We start from the raw sequence: 19,093 nt of genomic DNA, 5'->3' as shown, positions 1-19,093 counted from the left end.
CACGAGGGGCACGCGCCTGGGGTGGGGGGGGACACCTGCACTCGCCTCCGCACAGGCGTGTGCCTGAAACGTGTAAATGTATGTATATATATAAATACAAATATATATATATATATATATATATATATACACCTGTGCACACAGACCCGTGTGCTCGCGGGGGGGGGGCTCCCGCCCACGTGTGTGACCCCCCCACACACGTGCCCTCTAGACCCGGTGGCACCTGTACAGGTACCGCACACACGTGTCCTTACACACGCGTGGCCCCGCTGGCATGACGTGGGGTGTCCCCCCCCCGCCCGCCATCCAGGGGGGTTATTTCTTTTTTGGGAAGAAGCTGAAGCGTTTCTCCTTGTCCTTGCGGGGCAGGGGTGGTTCGGGAGGTACCGGGGGCAGAGACAGGGGGAGGCTCTGCGTCTTCCCCCAGCTGCCCCGACACTCGGTGATGGCCGCGCTCAGCCCCTGCAGCCAGGCCTGCAGCTCCTCCTGCGGGCACAGGGGGGGGGAGATCAGGAGGGGCTCCCTTGTCCCCTCAGCACCTTCCCGGCCACCCCCGTGTCCCCCAGGGTGATGCCAGTTGCCCGACGTCTTCCCCAGCTGCCCACATTCCCCTGAGGCACTGCCAGCCCCTCACTGTGTCCTTATGGCACCTCTTGCCACCTCTGTGTCTGCTGACCACCACTGGCCCCCCAAAGTCCCCCTGGCCACCCCTATGTCCCCTGGGCACTGCTACTATCCCCCTGTGTCCCCCTGGGCACCACCAGTCACCCCACATCCCCCTGGTCACTGCTGGCCACCACCATGTCCCCTGGGCAGCAGTGGTGTCCCCCCCTGTGTCCCCTGGGAACAGCCAGCCACCTTGTGTCCCTCTGGACCTCTCTGGCTACTACCCCGTGTCCTCTGGGCACCACTGGCCACCCTGTGTTCCCCCAGTTCACTGCTGGTCACCACTGTGTCCCCCAGCCACCCCGTGTCCCCTCCCAGGCCACCCCTCACCTCATCCTTGCCATGGAACAGCCACTCGCTGCCATTGCTGAGCCTGGGGACAGAGGACATAGGCCAGTGCCACGCGTGCCCACCGTGCCCCCTGCGCCACGCCGTGCCCTCACCTGAGCTTGAAGACATGTTTCTTCTTCTTGTAGCCGGCGGGGACCTCGCAGCGAGCGTCGTGCAGCCCCAGGGGCTCCTCGCCCTGGCACGGCAGCCCCAGCGCGCGGCTCTTGGCGTCCTTGAAGAAGGCGAGCTGGCCGCCCCGCAGGACGCAGTACCGTGTGCTCCACGACCTGCGCCAGCACCGGGTCACCCTGGTGTCACCGCCCCACCCGGGGACACCGTGGGCCCCGCCGCCGCTGCCACCGCCCTGCCTACCGGTTGGACGCGCGCTTGGTGGCCGCCTCCAGGTCGTGCTTGCGGCCGAGGTAGCCCTCCAGCTGGACGCTGCTGACACGGGCCGGCAGCGTGGCCGGCTCCTCCGGCTCCTCCCGTGGTGGCCGCGGGGTTGGTGACACCGGCTCCTCATCGCCCGTCCTCAGCGCCAGCTGTCGCAAAGCAACAGCGCGGTTACGCCGCGGCGTCACCCACCGCCACCGAAGGATGCGCGGGGAGGTGTTGTCCCCTCCCGTGGTGGCACTGGGTACGTGGGTCACTGTCACCAGAGGGTGACAAGCTCCGGCCTGGGGGTGGGTCACCCCCAGGTCTCAGTGCCAGTGACCCCACCAGCTCTGGTATGTGGGAACTGGTGGCTACTGGGAGGACTCCAGTGAGCATCTCAGACACAGTCCAGCCCTGAAAATCCCAGTACAGTGTCAATGACCCCACCAGCTTGAATATTCAGGAACTAGTGGCTACTGGGAGGACTCCAGTGATGGCTGGGACCCTCATTGAAGTGCCAATGACCCCACCAGTTTCAATATGTGGAAACTGGTGGCTACTGGGAGGACTCCAGTGATGGCTGGGACCCTCACTGAAGTGCCAGTGACCCCACCAGTTTCAATATGTGGAAACTGGTGGCTACCGGGAGGATGCCAATGGGTATCTGGGACACAGTCCAGCCCTGAGACCCTCAGTACAGTGTCAGTGACCCCACCAGCTTGAATATTCAGGAACTGGTGACTACTGCGAGGACTCCAGTGATGGCTGGGACCCTCGTTGAGGTGCCAATGACCCCACCAGTTCTGATACCTGAAAACTGGTGGTGGTTACTGGGAGGATGCCAGTGAGCATCTCGGACACAGTCCACCCCTGGGACCCCCAGTAGTGTCAATGACCCCACCGGCTTGAATATTCAGGAACTGGTGGCTACTGGGAGGACTCCAGTGATGGCTGAGACCCTCACTGAGGTGTCAATGACCCCACCAGTTCTGATACCTGGAAACTGGTGGTTACTGGGAGGATACCAGTGAGCATCTGGGACACGGTCCACCCCTGGGACCCCCAGTACAGTGTCAGTGACCCCACCAGCTTGAATATTCAGGAACCAGTGGCTACTGGCAGGACCCCAGTGGGTTGCTGGGACATGGTCCAACCCTGGGACCCCCAGATCCTGGTGACAGTGACCTCATCATCTCCAGAATGTGGGAACTGGTGGTCACTGGGAAGCCCTCAGCAAGCAGCAGAGACCCTCAGCATGGTGCTAGTGAAGCCACCCCAGCTCCCATACATGGGAACTGGTGGCTACTGGAAGGATCCCAGTGAGCAGCTGGGACACGGTCCAGCCCCGGGCCCCCCAGATCTTGGTGCCAGTGGTGCCCCAGATGTGGGGTGATGAGGTTGAGCCGAGCCAGGTGAGCAGTCTTGGGAGCCACCCTGCTGCTGCTGCCAGCCCAGGGCCTTGGGGACAGTGAGAGGTTCAGTCAGGGGCCGTGGTCCCCAGTAAAGGGGATACCCATCCAGCTGGGTGCCACAGGAGAGGCTCGGCCAGGGTCCATGTCCCCAAGAAGCCAGGAGATGCCCGTGTCCCCAAACAGGCAGAAATGATCTTGGGCCCAAGTAGGTACTCAGGGGCCCTGTTCCCAGGCAGGCAGACGTGATCCTGTACCCAAGGAGCCAGGAGATGCCTGTGTCTCCATGCAGATGGGGCTCCTGTCCCCAAGCAGGTGAAAGTATCCATGTTCCTGAGCAGGCAGAGAGGACCCTGTCCCCATGGAGCCAGAAGATTCCCAAGTTCCCAGGAAGGCAGAGCAGGACCCTGTCCCCATGGAACCATGAACAGGCAGAGGGGGCTCCTGTCCCCAAGCAGCTGAAAGTGACTGTGTCCCCAAGCAGGTAGAGCAGGACCCTGTTCCCAGCAGATGCCCATGTCCCGAGGCAGGCAGAAACGCTCTTGTCCCCGCGTAGGTACTCCAGGATCTTGCCCCCAGGCAGGGAAAAGTGATCTTGTCCCCAAGGATCCAGAAGATGCCCATGTCCCTGAGCAGGCTGGCAGTAGGCAGAGGGGGCTCCTGTCCCCAAGCAGATGAAAGTGGCTGTGTTCCCAAGCAGGCAGAGCAGCACCCTGTCCCCAAAGAGCCAGAAGAGCCCTGAGCAGGCACAAATGATCTACTCCCTGTGTAGGTACTCAAGGATGCTGTCCCCAGGCAGGGGAGAATGTTCCTGTCCCCCAGGAGCCAGCAGACGCTCGTGTCCCCAAGCAGGCAGAAGAGGCAGAAGGGGGTTCCTGTCCCCAAGCAGGCAAAGCCTCCAGAAAGCCATCATGTCCCCACGTAGGCAGAGCAGGCAGGAGGAGCAGAGAGGCTGGCAGCGGGCACAAGGGGGCTGGCACATGAGGTGACAACGCCCGAGGGGGGCAGTGTCCTGTGGGGTGACGATGCCTTGCAGATGACAATGCTGTGGGGGTAACGATGCCCCACAGGGTGCTGATGCCTTGTAGGGTGGCAATGTCCCACAAGGTGACAATACCCCAGAGGGTGACAGTGCTCCATGGGGTGACGATGCCCCATACAGTGATGGTGTCTCTCAGGGTGACAATGCCCTGCAGGGTGCTGATGTCCCACGGGGTGATGATGTCCCTCTGGACGACAATGCCCCAGGGGGTGACGATGCCCCAGGGGTGATGATATCCCACAGGGTGATGATGCTCCTTGGAGTGACGATGCCTCACAGGGTGACGATGACCCACAGGGTGACAGTGCCCCATAGAGCGATGATGTCCCTTGGAGTAGCCGGGATCTGCCCTCTCCAGGGCAGACACTTCAGCTCTGACTGCTGCACTGATCCCAGACACACACATGCATCCACAGGTGCCACCCCCCATGTCACCCCAGGAGCTGGGGCAAAGGGGACCTGCAGCACCCCTCTGCCCGCCTGGCCTTTTTGGGGTAATTTAGCATTTATTCAACTCAAGGCAAGGACAAGGTGAGGGTTGGGGACACAGGGAACCATCAGCACAACGTGGTCACAGTCACAAGGGGTGCCAGGAGTGGTGGGACATGCAGGGAGATGGTTTTGGCTGTCGGGGAAGGTAAAAGCTAAACTCAAGAACTGACCGGCTCTGGTCCGTCGGTGGTGGGTATCGAAGCGTCCTGTGTGCTCACATCCTTCCTCTTCTCCTCCTCATCCTCTTCCTCCTCAGACCTGCACAAGGAAGCAGCCATTCAGCATCCCCATCCCAGCTGTGATCCTGCAGGGATTTGGGGCTGGCTGCAGCTCTCCTGTCCCCACCAAGGGATGAAAACCCTCTCAGGGTGAGGCTTGACCTTCATGCTGTTGAAGAGCTGCTCGGAAAAGGCAAATTGCTAAAAAAGCCCCTTAATGCTAAAAAAAATCCTTAATGGTTTGAGAAAAACGATGTGGAAATGGTGTCCCTGGCCACATGGAATAGTGGTGGCAGCCCTTACCTGGCATCCAGCTCCCCATCCAGATCCAGGTGGTAGTCGGGAGCCTCAGAGCGCGTTGTCCCATCCCACGCCAGCCCCTCACGCAGCGACCGCCCGCCCAGGAGCTCCAGCTGCCAGGGAAAAAGGGGGGAAAGTGTTAAGGGGTGGTGGGGGAGCTGAGGCAGGGCAGGCAGAGGCCTCATCACGACCCTTCCTCACCGTAGTCAGCTTCCTGAGGGCGGCGATTCGCTCCTCCCAGGTGGCCGAGGACTTCTCGAAAGCCTCGTGTCGCTTCAGCAGCTTCTCCACCGCGTCCACCGTCTGCCCGTAGTCACTGCTGGCCAGGTAGGGCTCCTGTGCCATGAGCCACGACTCGGCCACCGAGGCATCGCGGGAGAACTGGCAAACCTCCAGCACTGGGAGAGGAATGGACAGAGCTCAGCCCCTGGCCCACCCTCCCCGTTGCCCCCCCGGCACCGCCGCGCCCTTCCCTGGCACCCCCGGCGCACTCACGCAGCCGCAGCCGCTCCCAGCGCTGCTCCCACGTCTCCATCATGGCTTTCCTCTTGTCCACCAGCTCCACCAGCTTCGCCTTGATCTGAGAGGGAAAGCCGTGAGGGGGTGGCCCTGGTGGCACGGTCCATCCACCACCAGCCCCCATCCCTGATTCCTTCACCTCTGGCGAGTCCTGGTGCTTGCGCTGCAGCAGCTTCTTGCCCAGCTCGATGCAGGTGGTGAAGTTCTTGCTCCGAGCATCCACCTCAGCCCTAATTCCCTGGTGGTACTTCATCAGCAGCTCCACCGAGGAGACATCCCTGGGGACAGAGGGGAGCCAACGTCAGCAGTGCCATCGGTGCTGTTCTCGTCCCAGCAGCGGTGCTGCCCGCCGGGCGCATCCATACCTGGGTTTCTCCTGTGTTTCGATCTGCCGGACGGTGCTCTCCATCCAGGAGAGCAGATCCCGCGCCATGCTGAAGAAGCGGTGCTTGTCAGCTGTGTCCACCAGCCGTGCCCGGCGTCCACTGCATGCCTCCAGCAGCTCCTGCAGCGCTCGGGACACCTCCTGCTCCTGCTCCTGGATTCCGGCCGCCTTCTCCCCGGCATAGGCCGTCTGCAGGCGCGCCGCCGTCTCCCGAAACTGCTGCACCTGCACGGAGCATCGTGGAATGGTTCAGGGTGGAAGGGACCTTAAAGACCATCTAGCCCAACCTCCTGCTGTGGGTAGGGGCACCTTCCACTAGACCGATGGGAATGCTGAGTGCTGGCATCTGCAATGCTGGGATGGAGCCTCACCTGTGCCTCCAGCAGCTGGAGGTCCCTCTCGAAGGCGCTGTGCATGCGGTGAAAAGCCTCCACCGTGCCGGCGTCCTCGCCCAGGTCCTGGGGCAGCTCCTGGCGCCGGGTGGCGATGAGGGCCAGCAGCTCAGCACCGTCATAGAAGTACTTGTGGAGGTCGTGGGAGGCGGCGAGGAGCTGCATGCGGGTGTCGATCAGCTCCAGCAGGTCGGCCCAGCTCTCGTTCAGCCCATCCTTCCACTCGGCCATGGTGGCCGCCTCGGTGTGCCCCGCGTCGATGAGGTCCTCGATGGTCAGGTTCACCCGGTCCACGCGCTCCTGCCCCACGCTGCCCGTCTCCCGCGCAAACTCCCGAAACTTCTCCCTCAGGAGCTGCACGGAGGGGACAGAAGAGTCAAGTCACACCCTCAAACCACCCACTGGCACTGCCACGCTCACCCTGTGACCCTCACCGTGACATGGTCCAGGTCCTGCCCCATCTCCTGGGAGGAGGCGACCACGTCGCGCTCGGCGATCCACTGCTCCAGGTCTTCCACCTCCCGCTTCAGCTGGAAGAGGTGGGACATGTTCTCCAGGCGCCGGCGGCGCTCTTCAGCCACCTCCTTCAGCCCCGCGTAGTGCTTGTCCACCTGGCCCTGCAGCCGGATGATCTGCTCCCTGCGCGGTCCCGGCACACAGACACCCAGTTCTCACCCAGGAAAAGATGTCCCCAACCCACCCATGTTGACAACCGGGGGGGGCTTGGGGGTGAAGGACCCTCTCTGTGCTCCCCACATCCCTCTGCAACCACCTCCCTGCCCAACCAGAGCAGACAACACCGCCAGAGCTCCAGCCAAACCCCCCACCAACGCAGTGCTGAGGGCACGGAACCGCCCAGAGGGACAGGGGACACGCAGCAGTGGCACCTACCCCTCGGGGTGGCCGGCAGAGAGCAGCTGCTGTGCCCTCCCTGCCAGCTCCTTGATGGTTTGTCCGTAGTCCTCGATGGAGCGCAGCTGCCGGACGTGTCTCTTCAGCATCACCAAGCCACTCTCCTCATCCTATGGCATGGAAGAAGAGGCTTGGTCGGGGGACAGGGACCGGGGTTCAGATCCACCACCCACCCTACAGGGATGTCCTGGCTTCATCTGGTGCCTTGGGGAGCAATGCTGAGCTCAGCGGGGCATGGCATGGGATGGCATGGCATGGGGTGGATAGTGTGTAATGGCACAGGAATGGCACATAGGAGTGTGACACACCACAGTGTGTCCTGTTAGACATGGATGATGTCCAACAGCACAGCACGGCATGGCTCAGGTTGACATGGGGTATCCCAGCACAGCACGACACAGCACAGACTCCCCATGACATGGGGCACCACACGGATCCGCTCCTCACCTTTGGCTTCTCCTCGGGTCCCATGAAGAGCTCCTGCTCGCTGACCCAGGCCTCGGCCTCGCTGGCATCCAGGTAGTACTGCTGGGCCTCTCCAGCCTCCTGCAGGCGCCGGTGCCGGGCGGCCGCCTCCTCCTGCAGCGTCTCCCACAGCGCCCGCAGCTCCTGTGCCTGCGCCGCCAGCTCTGGGCCCGGCTCCTCGCCGCTCCCCGCCGCCTCTCCCCGGCTCAGCACCTCAGCCAGGCGGGGGGCATGGCCCGCCAGCTCCTTCTGCAGCGTCTGCCGGGGGGCAGGAGGTCACGGTGACGGTCACCCAGGGGATGGGTGATCCCAAGGGACCCTCAGGGGTGGTGGGTGTTGCCGCAGCGCCCGGGCTCACCTGGTTCCTCTTGGCCAGGCGCTGCACGGTCGGGAGGTCAGTGCCGTGATCCGTCGACCTCGCCAGAGACAGCCGCTCCTGCACCCACAGCTGCGGGAAAGAGCACCCACTGAGCTCCCCGCAGCACCCATGGGTTACCCCTGCACCCCAGGCCCCACTGCAGTGAGGACGCTCACCGTCTCATCCTCCAGATCCCACCCCAGCTGGTACATGGCCTTGGCAGTCTCCAGCTCCTTTCTCTTCCTCTCCAGTGGCTCCAGCAGCTCAAGGACTCGCTGCCGGAGCATCTGCTCCTGCCCGGTGGCACCCGGCTCGTCCCTGGCACCAGCGGTGCCCTGCCACCCCAGTTCCTCCAGCTCCTTCATCCACGTTCCCACTTGCTCTTCCAGTCTCTGCAGGGTCAAACCCATGTGAGCCAAGGGGGTCAGAGCCAAGCTGGAGACCCCCAGCCCCATTTGGGAACAAACGCCATCACCTCAGACCTCCCACCCCTCCCCAAAGGAACCAGTGAGGTGCCCCCACCCACCGTCAACCTCTTCAGCAGCAGGTTGGTGGCGGTGAGGTCCTGGACCTTCTCGGCAGCGCGCAGCTCCTCCTGCGCCCGCCCCAGCCACCTCTCCAGCTCCGCGTAGCTCTGGGCGTACAGCACCGAGCGCTCGGCCTCGAACAGCTGCCGGCCCTTCTCCTCGGCGGCGCCGCGCAGCCCGTCCCAGCGCCGGCGCAGCTCCTCCAGCCGCTGCAGCACCACCGCGCTGTACTGCGGCTTGCGGCTCGCCAGCTCCTTCCCCTCCTGCGGCAACAACAGACAGGCTGGTGGCCACCGCGGCACAGGGGCATCCCTCCCATGCTGCTGGCTGAGAACCTTCCAGAATCATGGAATCACTAAGGTCGGAAGAGGCCTCTAAGGCCACGGAGTTCAGCCATTCCCTCAGTACAGCCAAGGCAACCACTGACCACGTCCCCAGGAGCCACATCCACACGGCTTTTAAATCTCTCCACCACTGCCCTGGGAAGCCTGTGCCAGGGCTGGACAGCCCTTTCCATGAAGGAATTTTCCCTGATATCTAACCTGAACCTCCCCTGGTGCAGCTTGAGGTAGTTTCCTCTTGTCCTCTCCTTTGTTTCCTGGGAGCAGAGCCTGACCCCCACCTGGCTCCACCCTCCTGTCAGGGAGTTGTGGGGAGCGAGAAGGTGCCCCCTGAGCCTTGTTTCCTCCAGGTTGAGCCCCCCCAGCTCCCTCAGCCATCCCTCATGCTCCAGACCCTTCCCCAGCTCTGTTGACCCTCTCCGGTCACAGTGCCGGTACCCACCGCCTCGATCTTCTCCAGCCAGCTCTGGTTGGGTGCCAGCTCAGCCATGAACGCCTGGTGCTTCTGCCACTTGCTGTGGAGACCACGGGCTTCTCCGTAGGAGACATCCTGAGCCATCAGCATCTTCTCCTCCACCCAGGCATCAAACTACAGGGAAGGGGTGTCAGGATTTGGCTGGTGGGGATGCCCCAGGGGTGCCACCGGCCGTGCCGTGTTCCTACCTCCCGGCAGCTCTGCAGGAAGGTCTGCAGGTCGTGGTTGTCCTGTAGCAAACCAGCCGCCTCCTCCACCTTGGCCATGACGGCTCCGTGCCTGGCAGGGGACGGTGGATGGGCAGCGTCAGCCCCACTGCCCACCCGCTGCCCACCCACTCGCCAGCCCTGAGCTGGACTCACCGCTCCTGGAGAGCCTGGCACTTCTCAGAGATCTTCTCGGCAAAGATGTTCCCTTCGGCCACCAGCTTGGTGCCACCAGCCACCACCTCGGGGACCTTCTCGGCGCTGCTCTCCACACCGGCACGGAAATCCTGGAAGCGGCGCAGGGCAGCGGCCGAGCCCTCCAGCGTGGGGGGCAGCTCCAGGTGGGACAGCGTGTACTCCTGGGGGGGCACGGCAAGGGGTCAGCGGAGGGTCACGCCTTCTTGGGTGTGCGTCAAGGAACCCCAAAGGATGTTGCCTGGGCACCCACCTGGTTGGTGAGGAGGATCTCCGCCTGCTTGGCGTCGCGGAGGAACTCCTGGAAGTCGCGGCACTGGGTGAGGAAGCGCTGCCGAGCCTCCGCCATCCTGCCCAGGGCGGCCCAGCCGGCCTCCACGCCGCCCAGGCGCTGCCGCAGCCCCTCGTACTCGGGGTCCGTCTGCCCCCCCAGCACCCGCTCCCCTGCCTCCACCAGGGCAGCGAAGGCACCCGTGTGCTCCTCGGCATCACGCCGGGCCGCCTCGTGCCGCTGCAGCATCTCCTCCGCCTCCGCCAAGGACGCTGGCACCTCGTCGGCAGCCGCCACGGCTTTCTGAGCGCCGAAGAGCCACGCCTGGAAGTCATCCAGGTCCTGCAGGAAGCTCCGGAGCTGCCCGGCTTCCCCCAGGGATGCCGCCCGCTCTCCCAGGGCCGCCTGCAGCTCATCCCAGGCGGACGTAGCCGTCGCCAGCCTCTGGGCCACCTCCGGGGCCGCCTCGGGCCTCTCCTCGGCCAGGCACTCAGCCTGGGAGCGCAGGGCGGCCAGGCGGTCCTGGGCCACCGCCAGCTCCCGCTCGATGCCGTAGAGCTTGCGCTGGGTGGCCAGGACACCGGCCAGGTCACGGCCCAGCTCAGCCGTGGCCTCCACCGCCCGGGCTTTGCTCCGCAGCCACTGCTGGGTCTCCTCGGACTCCAGGTTGTAGTTAAGGAGTCGCAGTGCCGAGCCCACTGCCCGCCGGCGCTCCGACACCAGCTCCCGGAACCGGTCCCACCTGCGGGACAGAGGTGGGGAGTGGCAGGGGATGCACTGCTGGGATATCACCCACCAGCCCACCCACCTCCGTGTCACCCACCACGGTACCTCTTGTTGAGCTGCTCCTGGCACTGCCGCACCTGCGGGCTCCGGGGGTGCCCGCTGGCCAGGAGTCCGTCGGCTGCCTGGTTGACCGCGGCGATCTGGGAAGCCACGGCGGCCATGTCCTGCTCCAGCCCGTCCAGCCTGCGGGGACAGCCGGGCTGAGCGCGGGCAGCACCTCGGGAAACAAGCACGGCGGCACCGCCACCGCGGGGGCTCCTACCTGCGCTGCGCCACGTCCAGGTCCTCCAGCGCCTGCGGCACCTCCAGCTGCGCCAGCCAGGTCTCCTTGGAGCCCATCCAGAGGTGGCAGGCGTCGCTCTCCCCGAAGACGGTGTAGAGGTCCAAGGCGTCCTGCAGCTGGCGGCCGCGGCGCTCGGCCAGCGCGGCCGCCTTTGCGTGCAGCTCCCGCAGTGCCGCCAGCCGGCTCTGCGCCTCGGGGCCGGCGCGCAGCTCCGGCGGGAAGCCCTCGGCTTGCTGCGCCAGCCGGTCCAGCTGCTCCCGGGCGGCCGCCAGCTCGTCCAGCAGCTCCTGGTGCTGCCGCAGCAGGACGAGGGTGCGGGATTCATCCTGGCCCAGTTCCTCGGCAGCCGCCCGCCGCTGGGCATCCTGCAGCCCCTCCGCCAGCTCCTCCACCTCCACCTGGAACTGGAAGAAGCCCTCGGCTTCCCGCAAGCCGCGCCGCCGGAACGCCGCCAGCTCCTCCAGCTGCGTCCACAGCGCCCGCACGGCCGCCCCCCGCTCCCGCAGCCGCTCGGCTGCCCGGCCCGCGGCCGCCAGCCCCTCGCCCGCCGCCAGCGCCTGCTGCAGCCGCCCGCCCCGGCTCCGCAGCTCGGCCTCGAAGGCAGCGTGCCGGCGCTGGAGCAGCAGCACGCCCGGCAGGTCCTTCCCGAAGTCCAGAGAGGAGTAGAGCTGCTCCTGCTCTTTGATCCAGCTCTCCGCCTCGTCCAGCTCCCACAGGCAGGTCCAGAGGGAGCGGGATTGCTCCAGCAAGGCTCTCCTCCGTGCCGCCAGCACCTGCAGCTCCCGCCTGCACATCTCCAGGTGGCTCACGCGGTCCCGGATGACTTTGGGGTCGCAGGGACGGTAGCCTGGAGAGGGATCGAGGAGGGCACCCATCAGCACAGCGTCCTGCCTTCCCTGGCTGTGCCATGGATGCCGGGGTGTCCCGGCACACCCACCCTCGGCGTCGGCGAAGCGAAGGGCAGCTGCACTGATGGCCCGGGTCGTCTCTGCCTGCATGGCCATGTCAGCCTCCAGCAGCCGGTGGGTCTGCAGCAGCTCCTCCGCTTCCAGAAGGTGCTTTCCAGACTCGGGAGATGCCAGTCGCACCTGCGGGAGAGCCTCAGCCATCACCCACTGCCGCCCAAAACTTGGCACCAACACCCCAACATCTCATCTCCCTCCGGGGGGGGGGGGTCCCACCAACACCTGTTGGGACCAGGACACCTCACCCATGGTGACACCCAACACCCGTGGCTCACCTTGACCTCATCCATCCAGTCGATGCAATGGAGCATCTCCTGGAAGAGGTGCTGCAGGGTGAGGTTCATCTCCAGGCGCTGGCGCCGGGCAGCCAGCAGCTCCTGGAGCTGCTCCCAGAGCCTCAGGATGTTGTCCTTGCGCCCATTGATGCGCTGGATGTCATGGTAGCCCTCCAGCTCCAGCTCCCTGGCCACCGCCTCGATGGCCTGGACCCGCTCCCTGTAGGCAGCCGTGTCTGTCTCGATGGCCTCGTGCTTCTTCTTGGCCGCCTCCACGGCCGCCAGGTCCTGCCCAAAGTTGTCCTGCCCCGGCACAGAGCCCATGGTGAGACTCTGACAGGGTTCCCCAGGGTGGGGGTCCCTGGAGTGGGTGTCCCCGGCCTCACCTGGGCCACCAGGCGCTGGTTCTCACTCAGCCAGGCCTCCCTCATGGCCGCTTTGCGGTCGAAGCGCCGTGCCAGCTGCTCCAGCTTCTCCTGACGGATCAGCTCGTTGCGCAGGGCCAGCTCCCGCTCGTGCTCCGCTTTCTCCAGCTGCTCCCAGGCCTGGGGAAAGGTAACACCAGAGGGGGTGGCACCCTGAACTGCATTGGGAGATGGACCCAACCTGCCTGAGGACCTGAACGGCTCTGGGATGGACCCAATCTCCCCCAGGAGAGGGATTCAGCTTCCTCCATGAGATGGGCTCAACCCACCCCTAAGAGATGGACCTGCTTTGTCCAGAGGACGATGATGGACCCAATTTGCCCCCAGGAGATGGACAGAACTTCCCCCAGGAGATGAACCCAAATTCCCCCAGGAGATGGATCTAACTTGACCCCAGGAGATAGATGCCAGCGACCCCAGGAGATGGACCCCATACCCGGTTGATGTCGGAGACCAGGCGCCCCTCGTGCGGGGTGTAGACACGCTGGTTGTTGGCTCTCATCCGTGACTGGATGGTGAAGAGCAGCACCTCCAGGTTGCCTTTCTCCTGAAACCTGCCCCAGAGAGAGCTCAGTGACCACCCTTGAGTGCCCCGCACCGCCAGGTGGGCGTGGGGAAGGTGGGGGACTCTTACTTGGGGGGCTTCTCTACGGTACGGTAGGTGCTGAAGGCTTGCAGCTGGTGCTGCACCCCGGCCAGCGAGTTGGCGAAGCTGCGGCTGTTGAGGGAGGCGATGGTCTGCTCGATCCAGGTGAGCAGGTCGGACGCCAGCCCCCCGTAGCCCTCGATCATCCTCTCCGTCTCCTTGGCATGCTCGATGACCTGCGGCGGCACCAGTGGTGAGCAGGGGGGGCCAACACCTCAACAGAACCCCCCTGACCACCTCGACACTGTCCCTTACCTTGCCCAGGCGCCTTCCCTCCACCTCCAGCACCTTCATTTTGGAGAAGTAGTGGTAGAAGGCCACCACGTAGGTGATGATGGACTTCTCGTCAGGGTTCTCCGTGAATACATCTACCCGGCACAAGCGAGAGGCGTCACTCCTGACCCAACATCCACCCACCCCACAGGCCACCACAGCCTCGTGAAGTCTCCCCGGTGCCCACCCAGACCATCCTGCCTTTCCATGGGCTGGGAACCTCTCTGCGCTCAACGGAGCCTGGCAATGTCCCAGCAGAAACTGAGGCAGGAGGGTTGGCAGCACAGACTCACCTTCGGGGTCAAGGAGCGGGGTGATGCCCAGGTGCCGCTCTGCCACGCTGAACGCATGCTCCAGGTTGTGCCGGGCGTTGGATTTGGTCAAGTTTTGGAAGTCAACCAGCTCAGGCCTGGGGATGGAGGGCATGGGACAGCAGTGACACACCCGAGGGACATCACTCAGTGCCACCACTACCCTGGTACCTGCCGCCATCCCACCTACCTGTGCCTGTGGATGAGGGCATTGAAGGCCAGCCCGTCCTTCCAGCTTGAGGTGAAGTTGGTGACATTCACGTGGGGGTACCTGCGATGGGGACAGGGTGTCATGTCACTGTCACCCTCTTGACACTGCCGGACCCCGGAGCAGAGGTGTGGGGCACCTACCCTGCCGTCTTCATCTGGCACCAGAGCAGCAGCGCATCCCTGGCAGAGCGCGTCTCTCGGCCCTCCTGCGTCTCCACAATGATGTCCTGGATCTGGGGGACAGAAGGACATCCCAGGGTTGGAACAGGAGCTCCATGGAGGATAGCTCCTGCTTGGGAATGAGGTGAGGAGCTGAGGGGTGCCCCAGGCCACCTGTTCCCACCTGGAAGCGGAGGATGATGGTCCAGATGAGGCCAAGGACGAGGCGGTGGTTGCCATCCACAATGTCGTGGGAGCCCATGTTCTCCAGGTGCACCCGCTGCTCCTTCAGGAACTGCAGCGCCTTGTCCACATTCTCCAGGCAGTGGATCCGCATCCGGCCCTTGGTGGGCTTGGGCTGGGGCACAACAGCGCTCAGCACCCTCCCCTCCACACCGGGTACCCCAAACCCCGTGCGGGACACCCCCATGCCCATGCTGCCACCCCAACCCCTGGCCAACGCCAAGGTCAACGCCCTGGTGGAACAGCTGACATGGCATGGCATGGCATGGCATGGCATGGCATGGCATGGCATGGGTCCCAGGGTCTCCAGCCGGATGGGATTCCTACCAGAAGCTCTCCTGACAGCACCTCCAGCAGCTTGATGAGCACACGCCCGTCCCGGAGGTCCATGTAGAGGTCCGAGATGCGGCAGGTGACACGAGCCAGGTGCGAGTTCACCCACTTGGTGAAGGTTTTCTTCTGCACGGCCTCCCGCTCATCTGCAAGGACAGCGGGCACGGGGGTCACTGACAGCAGGGACAACCCAGGGACACCAAGGGGACCCGGCACCCACCTGCCAGGGCTTTGATGCGGGAGCGCTCAAAGAGCCGGGCCGAGCTGTTGTCGTTGTCCAGCTCATCGTCGGACGCGTCCCAGCGGACGTTGATGCGGCTGTACTGCTGCTGCAGCTCCAGCTGCTCGTAGTCGTTGGCCGAGGTCATGGTCCCGGTGTCCCCCGGCCCGGTGGCCGTCGGCTACCGGCGAGAGGCCCCTGGGGACAGCGGGACCGTGAGAATCAGCGCGGCTGCGGCGGCTCGCCGGCCCTGCGGCACGTGGGGATTTGCGGCTCAGAGCGGCTGGATAAGCTGCTCAGAGGGATTTAGCCTCACCCCACCCAGGTGTTGGGGGGGCACCTGGGTGCTGCGTGCTCCAGGACCCCCCGTGCTGAGCAGTGCTGAACCGTGCTGATGGCTGTTTACAGTGTTGTGTCCCCACCCAGGTCCCTCCTGCCTCGCTAGCACCCCAATCCAAGTCTTCGGGGGTATCCCCCAATCCTTGCGTGCCCCTAGGGAAGTGGGTGCTGCTCACCCCCACCCCAACCCCTGCACAACAGAGGGGCTTCGCTGACACTGGTGGCAGAAAGTGGGTGACAGCTGCCAGCGGGGGTGGCCACCCACCCCCGGGGACATTTGAGACACAGATAGGACATGGCTGGTATCTAAAAATGCCTCCGAGCAGCTGTCGGTGGCTGCTGGGGCCCCGGAGGGGTGCGAGGAGATGGGCTCTGGCTCCTCACAGCCAGCAACACATCCAGGACCACCCCTGGCAACCCAGAGCTGCATGGAGCCCTCAGCTGGGGGTGCTGGGGGGAACCCTGTGTGCCCCAAAACTGCTGGTGTGCCTCTGAGCTGTGACACCACATGACCACCCAGACTCCCCCTGAAACCCCTCGGGGCACCCCCTGGATCCCCTCGGGTCCCCCTGGGTGGTGTTATCGGGCTGGTCGGGCTGGACCGCACCCCAACTCCGCACCCTAATCGGGGCAGTGCAGGCAGGGCTTGGCTTGGGGCTGGTGGCACCGGGAGTGTGCAAGCACATGGAGGAGCACGCCAGAGCGTGGACACGGCAGCAAGGGCACCCAGGAGCACACCAGAGCATGCATGTGTGAGGAAGGGCATATAGAAGTGTGACAGAGCGTGTCCATGGGAGCGAGCATGAGCAGGAACGTGCCAGAGCGTGCAAGAGTGAGCAAGGACACATAGAAGCATGGCAGAGTGTGCACACGTGAGGCAGGATGTGTAAAAACATGCCAGGGTGTGCAAGAGTGTGCACGTGTAAGTGAGGACGTGCAGGAACATGCCAGAGTGTGCCAGAGTATGCACATACTGGCAAAGGCAGGCAGGAGCACGCCAGAGCATGTACATGTCAGCAAAGACATGTGGAAGAGTGCCAGAGCATGGCAGAGCATCCACGTGAGGGCAAGGACATGCAAGATCATGCCAGAGTGTGCAAGAGTGTGCACATATGACTAAAGACACACAGGAACATGCCAGAGTGTGCAAGAGTGTGCACATATGACTAAAGACACACAGGAACATGCCAGAGTGTGCAAGAGTGTGCACATATGACTAAAGACACACAGCAACATGCCAGAGCATGTAAGAGTGTGCACATATGACTAAAGACACACAGGAACATGCCAGAGCGTGCAAGAGTGCGCACATATGACCAAGGACACGCAGGAACATGCCAGAGCGTGCACACATGAGCCAGGCCATGGGACACACACAGCAGGCACACAGCACATGCAGGAGCGGGCAGGAGGGCACCGGAGCCAGGCCCGCAGCCCCCCATGCCGTGGCTCTGGGCCACTGCCGGAGCACCTGGCTCCTTCTGGCAGGAAAGCCCTGTGGGAGCCCAAATGTGGGGACTTTCCCCCCAGAACTTCAGGGACTGCCAGTGGGGTGGGTGTGCTGAGCTGCAACGGGTCTCTGCAGGACACCTCAGTTCTGACTGTGTCCCCGACAACGCGACAGCAGAGCCACGGCCGCGAGCATCCAAGGAGGAGAGAGAGGAGGAGGAGGAGGAGGAGATGACGCTGAAGGGAGCCACAGCAGGCCCACGGGAGTGTTCTGAGCGCGGGCGCTCACCCACCCTTTAAATCTCCCTCCGCCGCACCGGCGCCTTCTGAGCATCCCTCCCTGGCACAGCCACGCCGCCACCGGCACCCGCCACTTGGGAATTGTCATTCCTCCTGCTCAGTGTGCGGGAAGCTGGGAGTGCCAGCGTGCCGGCCTCACCGCCAGCATCCTGCAGCCGCGGCCCGGGCAGCGTCGCCTTCCCGGGCCAGCGACTCGGCACGGTGAATCAGCACTTCCCGGCGAGGGGCTGGCACTGTGCCTTCGCCACAGTCCCCCCACCGGGCACAGGTGACGTCCCCCCAAACCCCGAGGGCAGCTAGGGTAGCGGTCGGTGCCTGGCACCCATGGCACCCTCAAACCCATTCCCTGGCTCATCCCTTGCCACCGCAGCGTGCTGCTGGAAAACCCGTTCTCGGGGCACAAGAACTCACTGGGATGCCCCAAAACACCCCAAAATGCTGCCCCATCACCGCCGCCTGCAGCCGGGCACTTCTCCATTGCTCCGCTTCACCAAAACACCTGGATTTGGCATCTCCACCATGCCCACGGGCAGCCACGTTCTCGTTGGGAAGGGGTGGGATCCAGGGGGCACCCCCCAGCCCCCCAACAGCCTCCTGCCTGCCAGGCGCAGGGCCAGATCCGGGAGCAGATGGTCCCGCTCGGCACGGCCGCGCGGCACAGCACGGGGCGCTTGGGCATGGCACGGTACGGTTTCTCCGGCCACGCTGCCCCGCTCCGGCCAGGGCTCCCCAGCCACGCTCTCACCCGCCCCGGAGAATTTGGGCTTCCCCAGGGCCACACACGCTGGCCGTGCCAGGACTGTCCCATGTCACCCAAGCCGGAGACACGCACACGTGCTGACACTCCACAGACATTTTTGGCTATAAATAGGCCTCCCCTGCGCACGGCGCCAGCCGAGCCCCGCTCCCTTCTTAGGAGCTGCCCCCTCGCACCCCAAAATCGCCGGCCGGTGCTGCAAAACCACACGATAGCTGTAAAATACTCTGCGGGGGGTTGTGCTGGCACCCAACGGGGCTTTCTGAGTCTCCTGGGCTTGCCACCCTCTTCCAAGGCACCCCCATCTCCTGATTCTGGGAGCTGGAAATTTACAAAGGGAAAAGCTGGGAAATCAGCCCTGGGGGACCCCCAGGTTGTCGGGGTGAGGGTAGGAGTTCCCTCAGCCCAATGCCCATCCATGAGCATCCTTCTGGCACTGGGATGGGGGTGGTCAAGGGCACGGCACCCCAAAAATCCTTTCCACTAACTCCAGTTTGCCCAGTTGCTAAAAACTGGGGGACAAAGTGGATTGGGCGGTGTGTTCCACCAAGACCCTCCAGACTCAGCTTGCCCACCGTGTCTTGACAGAGCTGGGAGCACCTAGGACTGGAGTGGGGAACCCTCCAGGGGTTGGCACTCCAGGGGACGTGTCCCCAGGGTGTCCCCACACTGTCCCCGGGGTGTCCCCAGAAAGTCACCGCCACTCGCCCGCCCCGTCCTTCCTGAAAGCAGCCCCCAGGGACACGGGGTGACAGCAGAGCCCCCGCCGCAGGGCGAAAAGGGGGTTTAGCCCCCCCTCCGGAGGGCTCCTCACACCCCACCAAACTTTCCTCCGTGCCTACTGCCCCTCCGCTACCGCTCCCGATGCTCGGCGCAGACCCCCCGCCCGGTATCCCCGGGGCGGGCAGCGCCTCCCGGTGCCCCCCCCTCCGCGTGTCCCCGGGGAGTGGCGCCTCCCGCCGCCCCCCGAGCCCCTCCGTACGCCCCGGAGCGGCGCATCCCGGTGCCGCGGGGTCTCACCTGCGCGGGGCGGCGGGCGGGAGAGCGGCGGCGGCGGCGGCGGCGGCGGCGGGGCCGGTGCGGGAGCGGGGCGGGGGGAGCGGAGCCGCCCTGCACCGCGATATAAATAACATTATCTGGGCGCGCAGGGACATTCCTGCCCGGAGCCGGCGGCGCTGCCCGGCCCCGATAGCCCCGCTCCCCCCGGGAGGGCCGGGCCGAGCCGACCGGGCGGGCGGGGA

At 64.5% G+C, this 19,093-nt stretch overlaps 1 protein-coding gene across 2 annotated transcripts; it reads right to left on the bottom strand.

The window, feature by feature from the left end:
* Positions 1-115: 115 nt before the first annotated feature.
* Positions 116-18,911, bottom strand: SPTB (spectrin beta, erythrocytic). 2 transcript variants are annotated; one of them, XM_032690828.1, is made up of 36 exons: positions 18,873-18,911; positions 15,008-15,205; positions 14,782-14,933; positions 14,396-14,569; positions 14,194-14,285; positions 14,033-14,113; positions 13,825-13,940; positions 13,514-13,626; positions 13,247-13,434; positions 13,049-13,166; positions 12,574-12,732; positions 12,188-12,490; positions 11,885-12,035; positions 10,927-11,794; positions 10,710-10,847; positions 9,861-10,620; positions 9,569-9,771; positions 9,395-9,485; positions 9,174-9,320; positions 8,390-8,653; positions 8,040-8,255; positions 7,864-7,953; positions 7,488-7,763; positions 7,020-7,150; positions 6,563-6,767; positions 6,108-6,482; positions 5,717-5,961; positions 5,491-5,629; positions 5,328-5,412; positions 5,034-5,230; positions 4,836-4,945; positions 4,485-4,572; positions 1,369-1,538; positions 1,110-1,283; positions 997-1,039; positions 116-486 (listed from the first exon to the last, which is right to left on the bottom strand). In XM_032690828.1, the coding sequence occupies exons 2-36, from the start codon at positions 15,153-15,155 to the stop codon at positions 316-318; spliced, it is 6,981 nt and encodes a 2,326-aa protein (XP_032546719.1). In that variant the 5' UTR covers positions 15,156-15,205; positions 18,873-18,911; the 3' UTR covers positions 116-315. The 2 variants fall into 2 exon arrangements, with proteins under 2 accessions (XP_032546719.1, XP_032546720.1); XM_032690829.1 differs by lacking the exon at positions 18,873-18,911 and having other exon boundaries at positions 15,008-15,226.
* Between the last annotated feature and the right edge of the window lie 182 nt (positions 18,912-19,093).

The sequence above is a fragment of the Chiroxiphia lanceolata genome, chromosome 6 (assembly GCF_009829145.1).
Source record: "Chiroxiphia lanceolata isolate bChiLan1 chromosome 6, bChiLan1.pri, whole genome shotgun sequence".
Taxonomy (NCBI): Eukaryota; Metazoa; Chordata; class Aves; order Passeriformes; family Pipridae; genus Chiroxiphia; species Chiroxiphia lanceolata.
This window is presented reverse-complemented; position numbering and strand designations above follow the sequence as displayed.

Coding starts and splice junctions, on each gene's coding strand:
- SPTB (XM_032690828.1), bottom strand. CDS start 15,155: ATGACCTCGGCCAACGACTACGAGCAGCTGGAGCTGCAGCAGCAGTAC. Junction 6,483..6,562: donor AGGACCTGGACCATGTCACG/GTGAGGGTCACA, acceptor CCCTCCGTGCAG/CTCCTGAGGGAGAAGTTTCG. Junction 1,284..1,368: donor ACCAAGCGCGCGTCCAACCG/GTAGGCAGGGCG, acceptor GTGCTGGCGCAG/GTCGTGGAGCACACGGTACT.